This window comes from Eleutherodactylus coqui, chromosome 1 (assembly GCF_035609145.1).
Source record: "Eleutherodactylus coqui strain aEleCoq1 chromosome 1, aEleCoq1.hap1, whole genome shotgun sequence".
NCBI classification, from domain to species: Eukaryota; Metazoa; Chordata; class Amphibia; order Anura; family Eleutherodactylidae; genus Eleutherodactylus; species Eleutherodactylus coqui.
Window position 1 is genome coordinate 378984569 of NC_089837.1, and position 18424 is coordinate 379002992.

At 48.4% G+C, this 18424-nt stretch overlaps 1 protein-coding gene across 1 annotated transcript in view; it reads left to right on the plus strand.

Annotated features, from left to right (window-relative positions):
* Positions 1 to 8939: 8939 nt before the first annotated feature.
* LOC136578683 (galectin-9B-like) overlaps positions 8940 to 18424 on the plus strand; it is a 28965-nt gene continuing 19480 nt past the window's right edge. Inside the window, exons 1-2 of the mRNA XM_066578873.1 lie at positions 8940 to 9058; positions 17986 to 18074. Coding sequence (XP_066434970.1) covers positions 9032 to 9058; positions 17986 to 18074 — 116 coding nt within the window. The 5' untranslated portion in view covers positions 8940 to 9031. The remainder of the gene's footprint in view (positions 9059 to 17985; positions 18075 to 18424) is intronic.

Genomic DNA, 18424 nt, shown 5'->3' on the forward strand with positions numbered 1-18424 from the left:
AAAAAAAGAAATCCTGCCATTTGTTTTTTGGATTTCATTTTTACGGCGTTCAGTGTGCGGAATAAATAATGTGCTAACATTATTCTCTGAGTCACATGATCCCGGCAATACCACGTATATACAGTTTTTTTTAATGTTTTGCTATTTTTGTACATTTAAAACATTTTTTTTCTTAAAGGTTTGCTTTTGTGTCGCCACATTCCAAGAGCCGTAATAATTTTATTTTCCCATTGCCAGAGCTCTAGAAGGCCTTGTTTTTTGCGGGATGTACTCTAGTCTTCATTTATCTAATTTTTAGGAACATGTAAAATTTTGATCACTTTTTATTCCATTTTTTCTAGTGGCAAGATTAACAAAATCTGTAATTCTGTCATGTTTTTTATTTTTCACTGCATTCTCTGAGCAGTATAAATAATGTATTAAAGTAATGCTACAGGCCAGTACGATTATGCCAATACCAAATTGTAATAGTTTTTTTTCTTTTTCATGACTTTTTTACACTTAAAAAAAAAAGTTTTACAAGTTTAAATCACCCCTCCTTTTGCCATATCTATAATAAAAAAAAAATACATATTTGGTATCACCACGTCCGTAAATGTCTGATCTATCAAAGTAGTGTATTATTTACCCCGCACAGCGAACGTAGTCCGGAAAAAAAAAAAAACGCCACAAATGCACTTTTTCAGTCAACCTGTCTCCCAGAAAAAAATGCAATAAAAAGCGAACAAAAAGTTGTATGTATTCCGGATTGGTAACAACATAAACTACAGAACATCCCGCAAAAAATGAGCCCTTGCTCAAGTACGTCGATGGAAAAATAAAAAAGTTATTGCGCGCAGAAGATGGAGCAGAGAATAATTTAAAAAAATTAAATGTCTTTGAAAAAAATACAAGTGCTACAGTAAAAAAAAGTATACACATTTGGTATCGTAGTAATCGTACTGACCCATAGAATAAAGTTATCAGGTCATTTTTGTTGCAGTTTGTGCGCCGTAGAAACAAAACGCACTGAAGGATGGTGGAATGTCATTTTTCTTTCATTTTACTCCACTTAGATTTTTGTAAAAGTTTTTTAGTACATTATATGGTACTTTAAATAACACCATTGAAAAATACAACTCATTCCGCAAAAACAAGCCCTCATACAGCGACGTTGATGGATAAATAAAGGAGTTATGATTTGTTAAACGGGGGGAGGAAAAAAGAAATGGGGAAAGAAGAAAAAAAGGGGCCATGTCATTAAGGGGTTAAATAATGTATTAACTTCCTTCTCTGGGTCATTACAACGCAGGGATACCACATGTGTAATTTTATGTTTAATTTTTCACAAAGTAAAAGGAGACCAGTGTTTTTATTTTTTTAATCATTTAACTTTTCTTTTTTTTACTTTTTTTATTTTTGTCCCTTCCACAGAGACCCATCAGGACTCCCTGATCACATTCTGGGGCGGTCCCATGGTGACAGCCGTTTACATGCTGCAGTCACATAGACTGCAGTATATAAAGGGTTAACACAGCAGAGATCAGAGGTTTTCTCTGATCTCTGCTGTAAGAGCTGGTGCCTAGATGTCCTCTGACAGCCAAGCACCAGCTCTCCCTGCCACAGAGACCATCGGCTTGCTTCTGACAAGCCGATGGTCTCTATAGCAACCTGTAAACAAAGCAGGACATTAGAAGCAGGAGATTGCCGGCATATCGGCAATATCTTCCTGCTTCTCAATGTCCTGCTTTGTTCTCTGTGGGACAGTGCAGGCAGAGCACAATGTCACAGCTTGTGGCATTGTGCTCTGCAGCTCCCATAGCGATACATAGCCCAGAAATCTTTCCGGCTATATCGCTATGAGCAGTGGAGCTCATCCCGGAAAATTTCTGGGTGTGCCACTCAGGGGGTTAAGTCTCCTCTCACCCTTCTATTTTGCAAGCTAAACACTCCCAGATCCTTTAACTGTTCCTCATAGTACATGGTTTGCAGACCGCTCACCATCTTGGTAACTCTTCTCTGAACTTGTTCCAGTTTGTCAATTGTTGTTATTTAAATCGGGGTGCCCAGAACTGAACACGGTATTCCAAGGAAGAGTAGAGGGGAATAATTGCCTCACACATTCTAGACTCTATGCTTCTCTTAATACATCCCAGAATTGTGTTTGTCTTTTTTGATACTACATCACACCGTTAACTCATGTTCAGTGCTACGATCGTGTGGGCAGGCAAAGCACGGGACCCACACGATCGTGACCAAAGGGGGACACACACGGGTTTCATGCAACTGACCCTGTGCTACCAGGAGGTTGACCTGGCCCTACCTAAGCGGGGACATTGCCCCAATAAGGGCAGCCCAGCGGTCTTCGGAGCTGGGCCCTAGCTGATCCTAGGAGCCATGCACCGTACAGGATACATTCACATGCCGCATGACAGACCCAGAATACACTGCACACAACATGCAACCACTAGTTACAGATTGGAAGCTGAATATAAATACCAGGTATTAGTTGACATGTACAAGATGTTGTAAGCTAGCAGGCCACTTCACGGCTCCTGGTTATACTGCTAGTCCCTACACTAACCAGGAGTCCAGCAGAACCAGACACAGTTCACCACACGCTACAACAGGACACAGATTGCAGGACACACAGCAAACTAACACAAAACTGAGAGAATTTAAACGTACAAACGGACATGAACCAAGTCACACTGCAACCCTCACCAGACAAGCATTCATGACTACTCACCTGAGGGGCCTTGCAGTGACTGACCAGGGGCTGGGTTTACATGTGAGCACAGATCCAGGGGATTGGCCAGCAGAAAGCACCACACCCAGCCAGCTCAATCATTAACCCTGAGAGTGCTGTGCTGGTGGAATCACAATAGCACAGCATGTCTCAGCAGCACACATAACATTCAGTCTGTGATCTATTAGTATATCTAAGTCTTTTTCACATGTGCTGCTGCCAGAGCCTTCCTGTATAATATCTCCCCACATTCCCCACAGTGTCACCTCTCCTGTCAGCAGCTCTGTCATCTTGTTGGCGAGTCGATCTTCTGTATCAAGGAGTGAGGAGAAGTCTCAGTGATGGGGCTCCACCCTCCTGACTCCTGCAGATAGGGGATGGGAGTCACAGACGCTGTTCTCTTCATTACTGTGTACTCCTCACCAGTTATTAGTGACCCTTCGTGTCTTATAACAAAGTGCTAATGACTACTGGTCCAGGAGTGTGTGTGTGTGACTGTGTGAGTTACATGCTCCGCCCCTGATCACATGATGATGATGTCATCACAGGTCCTAAAGCATAAAACATGCAGAGCCTGATCGCTGCCATGTGCTTATACAGGACCTGTGATGATGTCCCCGTCGTATAATCAGTTACCAGCGCTTAGCTCTGCCCCTGATCACTTGACACTGATGTTATCACAGGTGCTGCTTCACTGTATTAAAAAAACTGCAGAGCCAGACAGCAGCCATGTGCTGACAGGACCTGTGAAGATGTCACCGTCATGTGATCACTCACGGACTCTTTGCTCTGCTCCTCTCCTCATTACATGACAATGACCTGATCAGAGATCCTAAAGCAGCAGAGGCTGATGACAAATGTAAGTAGCAGAGTGTGCTGTGTGTGACATGCGCATGTAGCAGAGCTGTGTGTGGTATGTGTGTGTCACATGCATGTAGCAGAGCTGTGTGTGTCTGTTGCGCTTGAAGCGGAGCTATGTGTCGTGTGTGTGACATGTATGTAGCAGGGCTGTGTGTGGTCTGGTGTGTTTGTCACATGCGCATGTAGCAGAGCTGTGTGTGTCTGATGCATATGTAGCACAGCTGTGTGTGGTTAGTGTGACGCATGTAGCAGACCTGTGTGTGGTCTGGTACGTGTCACAGGGCTGTGTGTGTGACATGTAGCAGTGCTGCATGTGTCACAAGCATGTAGCAGAGATGGTTGCTGTGTGTGTCACACGCACATGTAGCACAGCTGTCTGTGGTGTGTGTGACAGGCATGTAGCAGAGCTGTGTATGTGTGTGGCGTGCGTGTCACATGTGCATGTACCACAGCTGTGTGTGGTGTGTGAATTCAACGAATGGCCAAGCGCTGCCTGTGATTGGCTGAGCGCTGTGACCAATCACAGGCAGCCCTCAGCTGTCATTCAATGAATGGCTGAGCACTGCTTGTGATTGGCTGAGCGCTCAGCTAATCAGATGCAGCCCTTTCAGCAGCTGGGGATTTTAAATCTCCACCTGTGAAAGAACTTCATCACAGTGACGGGACCCAAGCGGCTAGAGCCCCCGGCAGTGGCGGACAGTTAAGTATAGATTTTATTTTATTTTTCGGGACCCTCATTCAAGTATAAGCCAAGGGAGGCTTTTTCAGCATTAAAAAATGTGCTGAAAAGGTCGGCTTATACTCGAGTATATATGGTATATAATTTTGTGTTACTAGGGGATTAGCTTGGGATCCCCTTTGCCAGGGTCAAAGGACATGTATTTCTTTCATTAAACACAAAACCAGGACAAGGTTTCAAACCAACAATCGGCCGGCTTTATTAGCACAGTTGCAAATAAAACTATAGAAATAAAAGAAAAAAGTCCTGCCTGTCCGGCACTAACTAATATAGAGTATATCCTTCTCTACTGGCTGAAGTGTTTTTCTCTCTGCCAGCTTACACAAAACGTAGGCTTTAGCAACTGTACTCACAGTTCATATGAGAGAGTCACATAGACCAGCTTTCTGTGTCCCAAGGCAGAGCAACTACTGGTCTCTTAGCTGCGCCTTATATTTCCACTCAGTGGGTTACTTAATACATCAGCCAGCTAATTATACTCCCCATTACTTCACAGAGGAGAGGTATCTGGGAGAAATGTATCTCCCTTCCATAACCTTGCCTACTTGTTTATCACAGTGTCATTACGGTGGTTTCACACCTGCGTTTGGAGTTCTTTTAAAGCTGGTCAGTTTTTAACTGAATGTAGAATGCTTACAAACTGAAACAACTGATGCATGCATCAATTTGGGGGTAAAGTAGCTGATTATTGGATATGCAGGACATTGCACACTGGGAGGTCAGCCAGAGCTCTTTCTCCAAGCCAGCACAATGGACACAGTACACACTGGTGGTGGGTGGTGGCTGGACTTCTCCCTCCTCTTCCCAAAGCTTTCCTTCCCTCTCCCGCTCTCATTCTTTTTTGCTTTGCAGTGTACTGATAAAACTGAGGGTTATCTGGGCACCATCAGAATTCTGTTCTAGCTGACCTAGTGGGTAGTTACTTTTCTTGGCACACTCTGCAGTCTACAGCTTTCCCAGGGGCATAGCTAAAAGGCTCATGGGCCCGGGTACAAAAGTTTATCTTGGGGCCCCCCCACCTATCTTAACCCCTTAAAGAGACAACCCCGATGCAGGGACCTAAAGAAAGCTTACCGGAGCGCTTACCTTAATCCCCGCGCTCCGGTGACTTCTATACTTACCGGTGAAGATGGCCGCCGGGATCCTCTTCCTCCGTGGACCGCAGCTCTTCTGTGCGGTCCATTGCCGATTCCAGCCTCCTGATTGGCTGGAATCGGCACGTGACGGGGCGGAGCTACACGGAGCCCCATAGAGAACAGGAGAAGACCTGGACTGCGCAAGCGCGGCTAATTTGGCCATCGGAGGGCGAAAATTAGTCGGCTCCATGGGAACGAGGACGCTAGCAACGGAGCAGGTAAGTATAAAACTTTTTATAACTTCTGTATGGCTCATAATTAATGCACAATGTACATTACAAAGTGCATTAATATGGCCATACAGAAGTGTATAGACCCACTTGCTGCCGCGGGACAACCCCTTTAATGCAAAGGCGTAACTTGAACTCCTGGGCCCCAATGCAAAACCTGTATCATGGACCCCAACTGTAATGCTTTATTTATAGTACTAGGCTCTCTATATGGAGAAGAGAGGCCTTATGGGCCCCCTAAGGTTGCTGGGCCCCGATGCAACCGCATCCCCTGCATCCTCTATAGTTACGCCAGTGGGCTTTCCCATATTATCTAATAGGCAATTTCTTTATATCCCAGTTGTCTACATAACTGGGTCTCTCACTTATGCCTCGTGTCCACGGGCGGATTGGATTCTGCATGCGAGAGCCCGCAGCGGAATCCGACCCTGCCCGCGGCCAAGGACCCTGCTTACCTGTCTGGGTCTTCTATTTTCTTCACTGGGGATGTGTGTAGTAGTGTCGGCCGGCGCGGCCGCACATGCACAATGGAGTTTTTTTTTTTCTAAATTCCTGCGATTCTCCGCTCGCAGGCGGCAATTCGCAGCATGCTGCAAATTGCCGCGATTCTCTGCGGTCAGCCTATCTGTCAGATAGGCTGACCAGTGGAGATTCGTCTGCCGGCTCCTGCTGCCGCAGGATACCAGAACGCCCATGGACGAGGAGCCTTACTGTTTCACATAGGCAATGTTAACACTGAACGAGTAGTGAATGATTCTCATTGAACGAGTCAGCAATAAATATGCCTGCTTAAACAGGCGGCACAAGCGCAAATAAACTGGCAATGACGTCACCCGCTTGTTCACTCATGCAAACGAGAATCATGCCATCTAAAAGGACCCTAAGAAAAAAACAGAACACAACATGGTTGTCTGACCTCGCACAGCCTTCCAATTAGAACAAGTAGTCTAGGAGATAAGAGACGGCCCGTAGTTGGCAGCCCAGGCAGTCAAGGTATTTTTTATCAATGGGATTATAGCAGCGCGTGTAAAAGAGGATGGAAAGATACCAGAGAGGTGACCGATGGCAGAAGGGGAGTGAGATCAGACGAGGTGTGTGGGAATAGGGCACTGATACAGGTAACAGGGTCAAATGCTGAGAGTGAACTAGAGGAGGTGAGGGAGGGAAGGGGATCAAAGCTACTCAGGGATTGGGGGGCACTGAGGTCTGTTATAGGGGCTGCACTTTAGGGCTAAGGAGGGAATGAAAAGTACACCATGATATCACAACAGAGGAACAAAGCACTCAACGAAGGTTGTCATATACGCTGTGACATCGTACCATAGCAAAAAGGTACAATAACGTTATTAATTCACGTGTGATAATGCAAAAAGTAATGACATAGAGAGGTGATGATTTACCCAGTAGGCGTGACTATGAGCCCCACAGTAAAACTTAAAATAGGGCCACATTTAGTTTTCTACATGCCATCTCACTGTTAGGCTGAATTCACATGATTTTGAAAATTGCATTTTGTTTTAATAGAAAAAATAAAAATAAAAATTGCAGCACCATGCCAGTACGATGCCATCTTTTATAACTTCCGTAGAAGATAATGGGTGATTTTTTTTTTAAGCAAAATTGCCCAGAAATAGGACATGCGGTGATTTTTTAAAATCTTGGGCTATCGGTTCATGCAAATTAAATCATTTAAATATGTTCACAAGTGCCCTGTGATGGCAATGGAAATGCCTGTCTAGGTATTGGGGGGAGATAGGTGTCGGGACACCCGCTTGACCTGTCTTTTAAGCCAATTTCCTCCTTTTAGGAGTCGCACTGTGTTATTGCTGGGGGGTTGGTGTTCTTGTTGTAACCCCTTTTTTTCTGTTACATTTGGTCTATGTGTTGGGAGGAGCGTACGCATGTAGATGGGTACTGATGGTTTCTCTGCGTTCTTGCATCTATGTACTGTGATGTACTACCAGAATGGGCATCTGCGGTGCCAGCTGCCTCCTTTAAAAAAAATGTAAAAAACATGTTGGCAATATCAGACCATATTTCTATTGGTAATATGTCTGTGTGAATGGCATCTTATGTCCAAGTGGAATTGGGCCCCCCAGCGGCTGCCATGTCTGTTACCCTGCTATTGTGGAAGCTAAGAGGCGCGTGTATGACAGTCCTTTAAATGAGGCTCGGACTTTGCAGCTTCTAAAATATTTGATTAAAATCGCACGATTTTTGAGCGATGAGAAAACGCAGAATTATGAAACCAATGATTTTCAATGGTTTCATTCCCATTTGCGATGTTTTCACTCTTGCGCTGTTGCAAGATTTGAAAATCTTGGCATGCTCTATCTTTCTGTGTTTTGCGATTTTTCTCTAGCCCATGTTCCCCTATGGAGCCTCCTTTTTATTGCATCGCAGCGCGTGAACTTGCGAACTTCATGCGATGTGTTTTTAACATTAGAAACTCAGACTGACTTTGGTGCAAGAAAATCTTGTGGCAGCGATGCGCAATTTATCAATAGAAAAAGCATTGCTGATGCTCCAAACCCACCTGAACAAAACGGATTTGTGCGGTTTTCTCATGGCAATATCGCAATCGCCAGTGTGAAGGAGCCCCAGGGGCTATCAACGTGTTTTTGGAACATTTTGCGAGTGTGAAAATCACACCGCAAAACGTGACGAAGCAAAGCCATTGATTTCACTGGGTTTGACATTTCTATGCGAAACCTCGCATCGCACTTGCGTGCGCGCCGTGCAGTGAGTTTTAATGTCCCATTAGAAAGAAACAATTGGCGACGTGTTCCAAGGAACGCAAAAAGATAGAACATTCATAGAACCATCGCTCACGTATATGGCTCCATTTAACAGTATGGGGTACATATTCCACGAGAGTCTCGCAATGCACAAATCTTGTACGAGTCTCACTTTTTGATATGTGTGAATAAAGATCGGTCCTGCCCTTTCTTTCCGATTTTTTTTCCCACATGCAATAGCGCAAAGTTTGAACGGTTAAAACAAAACTTTAGAATGGTTCTTGCACAAGGACGCTCCGAAGCAGCGAGGGTATTTGCCCGTGCGCCCGTCTGTCGGAGCCCTAAATAATTAAAGGTAATTTTATAGCTGTGCTGAGGGTTGGAACCAGCTGCTCTATAGGGGACACAAGCAGAGATCTATAGGGTCCCTGCTGCCAGGCTGTACGACACACCACGGGCGGAGGATCTCTACAGCTCAGCTACTTCCTGCTCTGCCCACTAGGCGGAGCTCTGGGCGGCATTCCTTTGGAGCCCGTTAAGTAGCGTTCTTCGCAGCTGGGAGCATCCTGCAGCTGGACACATCCCGACCGCCGGCCACCATGTCATACGGACCCATCCTCAACCCGGTGAGTACCGGCTGCGCCCAGCCTACGTGATGCTATGTCCGCACAGCGCTGGGAGGCCGCCGCGCGCAGACTCGTGACAAACCGCAACTATCGTCAACAGATGGCAGAACTTCCCCTCTTCCAGCCTTGGAGGGCTTCCCCATACAAGGCTCATGTTACCCCACAGCTCTGTAGCAGTGCTATATACTGTATGAATGCTTGTGTAGAAACCAAACCCCATCTTCTTGCTGCACTGGTGGAGGCACCCAGGAGACTAGTGTTCCCCAGGCGCTCCCCGGCAGGTACATGGAGTAGTCGGTAGTGTATCAGTAGAAGTAGGCACGTCTGGGAGCTGCAGCTGCATTATTAGTACATAGGGTCACCGTATAACCCCTCTGTTTAAATACCAGTCCTAAAGGACCAGGCACTTTTTTTTTTCTTTTTTGTGCTCCCCTCCCCTTTAAAAAATAAAAAATTGACGCTGCCCCCCCCTTTCCCATATTTATAATAAAACCTATTTCTGCATCTGGAAAAATCCAAACTTTCGGTATAGCATTATTTATGGTGCGACCATTGTCCTTAGTATGTGGCATCCAGATGTTACAGCAGATGCTTTAAATGGTTTATTTACCTAAAATGATGATTTTGTGCTGAACCCCTCTATAGTGCTGATCAGGAACTGCGTTGACTTGGACTCTGGACTTCCTCTGTCACGCCTCGCAGCAGTGATCACCAGGCTAATATGTTTGTTGTAGCTTTCGTCAGCCATGTATTGCCTGCTGCCTGTGATTGGCTGCTGATTTCCCCTCTGTAGTCGGTCACGGTGATCGCTGGGCTGGTTAAACCCTCAGCCTCCTGTTCTTATTCTGATACTTAGAGCAGTGATTCTCAACCAGGGTGCCGCGGCTCTCTGGCTGGAAATCACATCGGTAGTGGTGTATCAGGGAACGGAGCTATAACTACTGGGGCCACAATAGGGGTCGCTATAACTACTGGGGCCGCAATAGGGGTCGCTATAACTACTGGGGCCGCAATAGGGGTCGCTATAACTACTGGGGCCGCAATAGGGGTCGCTATAACTACTGGGGCCGCAATAGGGGTCGCTATAACTACTGGGGCCGCAATAGGGGTCGCTATAACTACTGGGGCCGCAATAGGGGTCGCTATAACTACTGGGGCCGCAATAGGGGTCGCTATAACTACTGGGGCCGCAATAGGGGTCGCTATAACTACTGGGGCCGCAATAGGGGTCGCTATAACTACTGGGGCCGCAATAGGGGTCGCTATAACTACTGGGGCCGCAATAGGGGTCGCTATAACTACTGGGGCCGCTATAACTACTGGGGCCGCAATAGGGGTCGCTATAACTACTGGGGTCGCTATAACTACTGGGGCCGCAATAGGGGTCGCTATAACTACTGGGGTCGCTATTACTACTGGGGCCGCAATAGGGGTCGCTATAACTACTGGGGTCGCTATTACTACTGGGGCCGCAATAGGGGTCGCTATTACTACTGGGGCCGCAATAGGGGTCGCTATAACTACTGGGGTCGCTATTACTACTGGGGCCGCAATAGGGGTCGCTATAACTACTGGGGTCGCTATTACTACTGGGGCCGCAATAGGGGTCGCTATTACTACTGGGGTCGCTATTACTACTGGGGCCGCAATAGGGGTCGCTATAACTACTGGGGCCGCAATAGGGGTCGCTATAACTACTGGGGCCGCAATAGGGGTCGCTATAACTACTGGGGCCGCAATAGGGGTCGCTATAACTACTGGGGTCGCTATTACTACTGGGGCCGCAATAGGGGTCGCTATAACTACTGGGGCCGCAATAGGGGTCGCTATAACTACTGGGGCCGCAATAGGGGTCGCTATAACTACTGGGGCCGCAATAGGGGTCGCTATAACTACTGGGGCCGCAATAGGGGTCGCTATAACTACTGGGGCCGCAATAGGGGTCGCTATAACTACTGGGGCCGCAATAGGGGTCGCTATAACTACTGGGGCCGCAATAGGGGTCGCTATAACTACTGGGGCCGCAATAGGGGTCGCTATAACTACTGGGGCCGCAATAGGGGTCGCTATAACTACTGGGGCCGCAATAGGGGTCGCTATAACCACTGGGGTCGCTATTACTACTGGGGCCGCAATAGGGGTCGCTATAACCACTGGGGTCGCTATTACTACTGGGGCCGCAATAGGGGTCGCTATAACCACTGGGGTCGCTATTACTACTGGGGCCGCAATAGGGGTCGCTATAACCACTGGGGTCGCTATTACTACTGGGGCCGCAATAGGGGTCGCTATAACCACTGGGGTCGCTATTACTACTGGGGCCGCAATAGGGGTCGCTATAACCACTGGGGTCGCTATTACTACTGGGGCCGCAATAGGGGTCGCTATAACCACTGGGGTCGCTATTACTACTGGGGCCGCAATAGGGGTCGCTATAACCACTGGGGTCGCTATTACTACTGGGGCCGCAATAGGGGTCGCTATAACCACTGGGGTCGCTATTACTACTGGGGCCGCAATAGGGGTCGCTATAACCACTGGGGTCGCTATTACTACTGGGGCCGCAATAGGGGTCGCTATAACCACTGGGGTCGCTATTACTACTGGGGCCGCAATAGGGGTCGCTATAACCACTGGGGTCGCTATTACTACTGGGGCCGCAATAGGGGTCGCTATAACCACTGGGGTCGCTATTACTACTGGGGCCGCAATAGGGGTCGCTATAACCACTGGGGCCGCTATTACTACTGGGGCCGCAATAGGGGTCGCTATAACCACTGGGGCCGCTATTACTACTGGGGCCGCAATAGGGGTCGCTATAACCACTGGGGCCGCTATTACTACTGGGGCCGCAATAGGGGTCGCTATAACCACTGGGGCCGCTATTACTACTGGGGCCGCAATAGGGGTCGCTATAACCACTGGGGCCGCTATTACTACTGGGGCCGCAATAGGGGTCGCTATAACCACTGGGGCCGCTATTACTACTGGGGCCGCAATAGGGGTCGCTATAACCACTGGGGCCGCTATTACTACTGGGGCCGCAATAGGGGTCGCTATAACCACTGGGGCCGCTATTACTACTGGGGCCGCAATAGGGGTCGCTATAACCACTGGGGCCGCTATTACTACTGGGGCCGCAATAGGGGTCGCTATAACCACTGGGGCCGCTATTACTACTGGGGCCGCAATAGGGGTCGCTATAACCACTGGGGCCGCTATTACTACTGGGGCCGCAATAGGGGTCGCTATAACCACTGGGGCCGCTATTACTACTGGGGCCGCAATAGGGGTCGCTATAACCACTGGGGCCGCTATTACTACTGGGGCCGCAATAGGGGCCGCTATAACCACTGGGGCCGCTATTACTACTGGGGCCGCAATAGGGGCCGCTATAACCACTGGGGCCGCTATTACTACTGGGGCCGCAATAGGGGCCGCTATTACTACTGGGGCCGCAATAGGGGTCGCTATAACCGCTGGGGCCGCTATTACTAGTGGGGCCGCAATAGGGGTCGCTATAACCGCTGGGGCCGCTATTACTAGTGGGGCCGCAATAGGGGTCGCTATAACCGCTGGGGCCGCTATTACTACTGGGGCCGCAATAGGGGTCGCTATAACCGCTGGGGCCGCTATTACTACTGGGGCCGCAATAGGGGTCGCTATAACCGCTGGGGCCGCTATTACTACTGGGGCCGCAATAGGGGTCGCTATAACCGCTGGGGCCGCTATTACTACTGGGGCCGCAATAGGGGTCGCTATAACCGCTGGGGCCGCTATTACTACTGGGGCCGCAATAGGGGTCGCTATAACCGCTGGGGCCGCTATTACTACTGGGGCCGCAATAGGGGTCGCTATAACCGCTGGGGCCGCTATTACTACTGGGGCCGCAATAGGGGTCGCTATAACCGCTGGGGCCGCTATTACTACTGGGGCCGCAATAGGGGTCGCTATAACCGCTGGGGCCGCTATTACTACTGGGGCCGCAATAGGGGTCGCTATAACCGCTGGGGCCGCTATTACTACTGGGGCCGCAATAGGGGTCGCTATAACCGCTGGGGCCGCTATTACTACTGGGGCCGCAATAGGGGTCGCTATAACCGCTGGGGCCGCAGTAGGGGTCGCTGTAACCGCTGGGGCCGCAGTAGGGGTCGCTGTAACCGCTGGGGCCGCAGTAGGGGTCGCTGGGGCTGCAGTAGGGGTCGCTGTAGGGGCCGCAGTAGGGGCCGCTGTAGGGGTCGCTGTAACCGCTGGGGCCGCAGTAGGGGTCGCTGGGGCCACTGTACTACTGGGGTCGCAATAGGGGTCGCCATAACTACTGGGGCTGCAATAAGGTTCACTATTACTACTGGGGTCACCTATTACTACCGGGTCCGCTATTACTGCCGGGGGCCGCAATAGGGAGTCACTTATTACTGTCGGGGGCCGAAATAATTACTACCAAGGCCACTGTGGGGGTCGCTTTTACTAGTGGGGCCACCAACATGGGGGTGGGAAGGTGGGACACTATTACTACATGGGGCGGATGAGTTGTGGAATCTGTAGTAGCTGTAGCAGCAAAGTGGATGAAATTTTGACAATCAGCCACACGGTTTGGAAACAATCTGCACAAAACCCGTGTGGACACTGACATGAGGTGCGGGATTTAATTCCGCAGCATGTTAATTTTAAATATAATGTATATCAATGGCCCATCCAGCTCTCTTCCTTTTGTGTTTTTTTTTTTTAAACAGCCCTGTCCTTTTATAACGATGGAGGTAAAAATCATATGTCATAATAAGCCACGCCCCTTACCATGCTATAGCCACACCCCTAACCACACCCCCCTTTGGTAGGGGTGCCGCACCATAAAATCTTTTTCCCAGGGGTGCCCCAAGGCTGAAAAGGTTGGGAAACATTGACTTAGAGTCTTCTGGCATCGTTTTACTTGGACTGCCTGATGTCGGTAATTCATAGTGTTGCTCATTGTGATTGCTGGGCAGTACAATCACCAAACAGCAGCTTTGATGTCACCAAATGTGTTTTCCATCTTGCATATGGGCAGCAGTTTCATTGGGCTCCTGTATCACATGACCTAGCCATATATAATGTAGTCACTGTATTACCAACGGCTATTCTGTATCTGAGCAAAGGACAGAGAGGCTGCATCATATTTACATGCTTAGACGAAATGTGGTTTGTATTTACGTCACTACCTGTGGGGTGAGGGGAAGTAAGTTACACTGCGCAAGACAAGGACCTCTCAGAATCTGCAATAATAAATTCCGCACCACATGTCAGTTCCGCGCAGCTTGTCCGCAGCGTAGGCGAAAGTTTTGCAAATCTGGTCCACTTTGCTGCTTAGTCTCAGGCTTAAGAATGCATGCAAATTTTCCGTGAGGAAAGTCCGCACAAATTCCACGCCAATTCTGCCCCGTGTGAACCCAGCCTTACGCAGCTATCTGTGTAGTGAGGGAAAGGAACTGGCGCTTCACAAAAAAACAGGAACTGTTCAGGATATACATAGGCCAGAGCCTTCTGTTCCTGCGTATTGTGCTGCCTAGGTGGGTTTCTGTAAATTTATTTAAGTCCAAACAGGAAAAAAGACATACTGAGGGCTTATTCACACGAGTGTATATCAACCGCCGTTTTCACGGCCGGACGATATACGCTACCATCTGATTCGTTGGATTCCAGTGCATCAGATCACACAGGCGTATTCCTGTGGTGTATAAGCGCCCGGCCGGGAAAGATAGTCCTGAAACTTCCTGGCTGAACTACGGCTATACACTCTATGGGAGCCTATGACAGCGGCCGGAGGTGGGAGGGAGTTTAGCAGCGTGAATGCTTAACTCCCTCCCCCTTCTCTTCTCTGCTCCTTGCTGCTGTTTGCAATGGGAGGGGGTGATAGCTTAGCACACTAGCTCCCGCCTCCTCCCCTTGCAGAGAGCTAAGCTGTCTCCCTCCTCCCCACTGCATATACGCCAAGCCCGTGCATCAGATGGTAGCATATATCAGACAACGCTTTCACACTCGTGTGAATAAGCCCTGAGTGTGTGTTTACGTCCCTGAGTGTAGTTCAAAATCCTGAGTCTGGGCAATACTAATTACTAGCATATGTGGCACAGCTGCTAGTAGTTTTCTGCAAACTACTGAAAAGTTGAAAAGTTAAGTAAAATTTAACAAAACAAAAAAATGGAGAAAGTGAAGGATATAGGATGTGTTGGTAGTCACGGTACAGGACGGGCCAAGGTGGCACTTCAAGCAGCTCCCACTGAAGTTTCGACTCCATGTTCTGCAGGAGGTGAGGCAGGCCTGTTGCCATTCCTTAGAAATGGTTCTGCCCATGCATTACATCCACAGCACACAGAACAGGTCGTAGAGGGGATGACGCAGCATGGGGGAGGAGGAAAGGGTGGACGTTGTCAGGCAGCACCATGCTAAGACATGGAGTAGGGTGTTGCAGATAAACATAAGGCTGTACCACCACCATCAGCTACCACTAGTTGCAGCACCAACATCAAGCCCACACCTTTGTCTACTCACAGGACCTGTGCTGCCCGGGCATTCTTTGAAACTGCAGGTGATGACAAAAGAGTGCTCATCTGTAAGATCTGCGGAAAGAACCTAAACAACCTTAACAAAGCCTGTATGAACAGCCAAATGAACTCCCACCACCTGCTGCCTTGAAGAACCCACCTGGGCCAAAGGGCAAAGAGTCAGCCTCATCCTGCTCCCTCTTCTGTAGCTGCCACATCACCCATCTCCATCCTTGTCCATGCAAAAGCCTCAGTAGCACCATTACTTCAGGCCTCTTCCCTGCAATTGACTACCGGGCTGCAGACTTCATAGCCAAGAGTAGGAAACTGAGAGTAGAAGTTGAGCTGCCATCACCTTCACCGATGTTGACATCTACCCCATATTCCAACGTGTCCCAGGTCAGCAGCCAGCCCTCCATCCCCCAGCTGTAAAAAGAAAAAAAAGTCCCCATGCCCACGGCTAAGTTAGATTCCACCTCCGAAATCTCAGTGGAATCTGACCCGGCACCTCCCAGAGACCCTATACTCACCTGTCCAGATCCGCTGTGAGTGTGTCAGCCAGCATGCATGCGCAGTGCAGCACATGATGCTCCGGCGCTGGGGTATGACGCGGATTCCTGCAATACTTCTGCTGTGCCCTCAGCACGGAGTATCGCGGACAGCTGCCATAGACTGCAATGGAAGCCTTCCGTGCGTTTTTTTCCCCACACGAATTAGAACATGCTGCGATTCTCCCGCGGCAAGCGGAAAATCGCAGCTGATTTCCACTCGTGGGCATCGGAGACTTGTCTTACACAGCATGTCTATGGACAGACATTGCTGCGGAAAACGTGGCGGGTGCCTGACTGTGAATTCCACAGCGATAATCCAACCGTGGGCATTCGGCCAAAGGGAGAGCGCTTTGGAAGAAATGACAAATACAAAAAACTGACACGAATTATGTTTATAAATGTAACCTGAAAACTCACTACTTTGTGGAGAGCGGCAGACCCATTAAAAACACCAGGTATTCTAGAATGAGTATCCAGGAAAAAGACTAAAATAACCTCAGTATAAGGCCGCCTTCACACGGGCGACACGGCATCACCGCGAGAAAATCACAGCGATATCGCATCACTGGTGCATGCGTCTCCTTGTGGCAATACCGCAATTTTGTAGCGCTACAAAGTCGCATGTGGTGCTACAAAGTCGTGTGAAGTCGTGCAACGCGTGTGGAGGCCTAACACTGAGGGAGAAAAGAACAAAGTGGGGTCAGCGCTACTTAAATGATCCTATTTAGACAGGTGTAGAAAATGACAGGAGTCACTTACTTTAGGAGGGGTTCCCCAAGAAAAAAAAAAAGACCCCTCAGATGTAACATGCCAGTATAACAAGTTATATTTTCTTGTTTGGATGGAGACCACCTGCTTACCAAACAGTTTATCTCCACTATCCATAATGACTGGCATGTTACATCTGAGGAGTCTCTTTTCTTGGGGAACCCCTCCTAAAGTAAGTGACTCCTGTCATTTTCTACACCTGTCTAAATAGAATCATTTAAGTAGCGCTGACCCCACTTTGTTCTTTTCTCCCTCAGTGTTAGGCCTCCTTCACACGCGTTGCTACAAATCTCATGTATGAGAAGCCCATGCTTTCCTATGGGTTACTTCACACATGCAACATCCCGACGCAAAAACCTTACAGGTCCGGCGATATGCCTGTGACACACGAGGTTTTGTAGCCCATGCTTCCCTACGGAGCCTTACTCTCTGTTGCATCGCAGTGCACAAAAACGTGATTTTCGTGCAGTGCAACTTTGACAGGAAATCCTACTGTAGAAGCCCTAACCAAAACCCTAGATGCAGGGAAAAAAGGGGCGTGAATACCTGGCCGATATACGGTCCTCTGAATAAGCCCTTCAGGCCCATTTACACTAGCAGCTTTGAGCGATTATTTTGCTTTAAAAATAATTGGTATTCAAGTAGCTTCTCAGCTACTTAAGTGCCAATTATGTATGTAAATGAAGCCTTCACTGAGTGCAGGCTAATACCCCAAGGCTCAGTGAAGGCCTCAGATCCATTGTTCTCCACGGGTGGGGGGCAGGGGAACAATGCTATCAGCACTCCCCTTGGAGAATGACTGATAAAACTGATTGCTAAAATCAAGTCAGCTTGATTTTAAGGATCAGTGAAAAGAGCCCGAAATGTGGGTGCCCAGCGCCCATTTACACGCATCGATTATCGCTAAAACGATCGCTGATGAGCGATAATCATCCAGTGTAAATGGGCCTTAAATGTTACAATTCTTTGGTTGTGTTTGTTCCCCCCCCCCTCCCTTTTAATTTTCTGGCAAAAAATAAAGCATAACATAAGGCTCAATGTACATAAATGTATCGTGACTTCTTTTCTAATTGTGATTTCCATCTTCCAGCCTGTTCCATTCAGCCACCATTTTCACAGTGGCGTTAACGATGGCACCTTGGTTATCATCAATGGCTTCATCCAACCTCCAGCTGATAGGTTTGTAATTGTTTTACTACATTGTATCGATGACTTTCTTTTCAGTATAAACTTGTAGCAGATGCCCTGCAAGGCTGAGGGATCACCCCCCTGTCTATCCTTTGGCCGCTTCTCCCATGGCTTCTCGTGCTGGAGGCCAGGACATGTGCTGCATGCCACCAGCCAGTATATTCAGGCTGCACCTACAGTACAGGGATGGATGCACAGGTGGCAGATTAATTGCAGGAATTTCTTCGAATGAAAATTGCCTCCTTTCATCTGAATTTGGTTGTTTTGACAGCAAGTACACAAATCTTTATGAGCGGGGCCATATTTCCACCTAGATACTGAGCCTGACAATGCCTCTACTT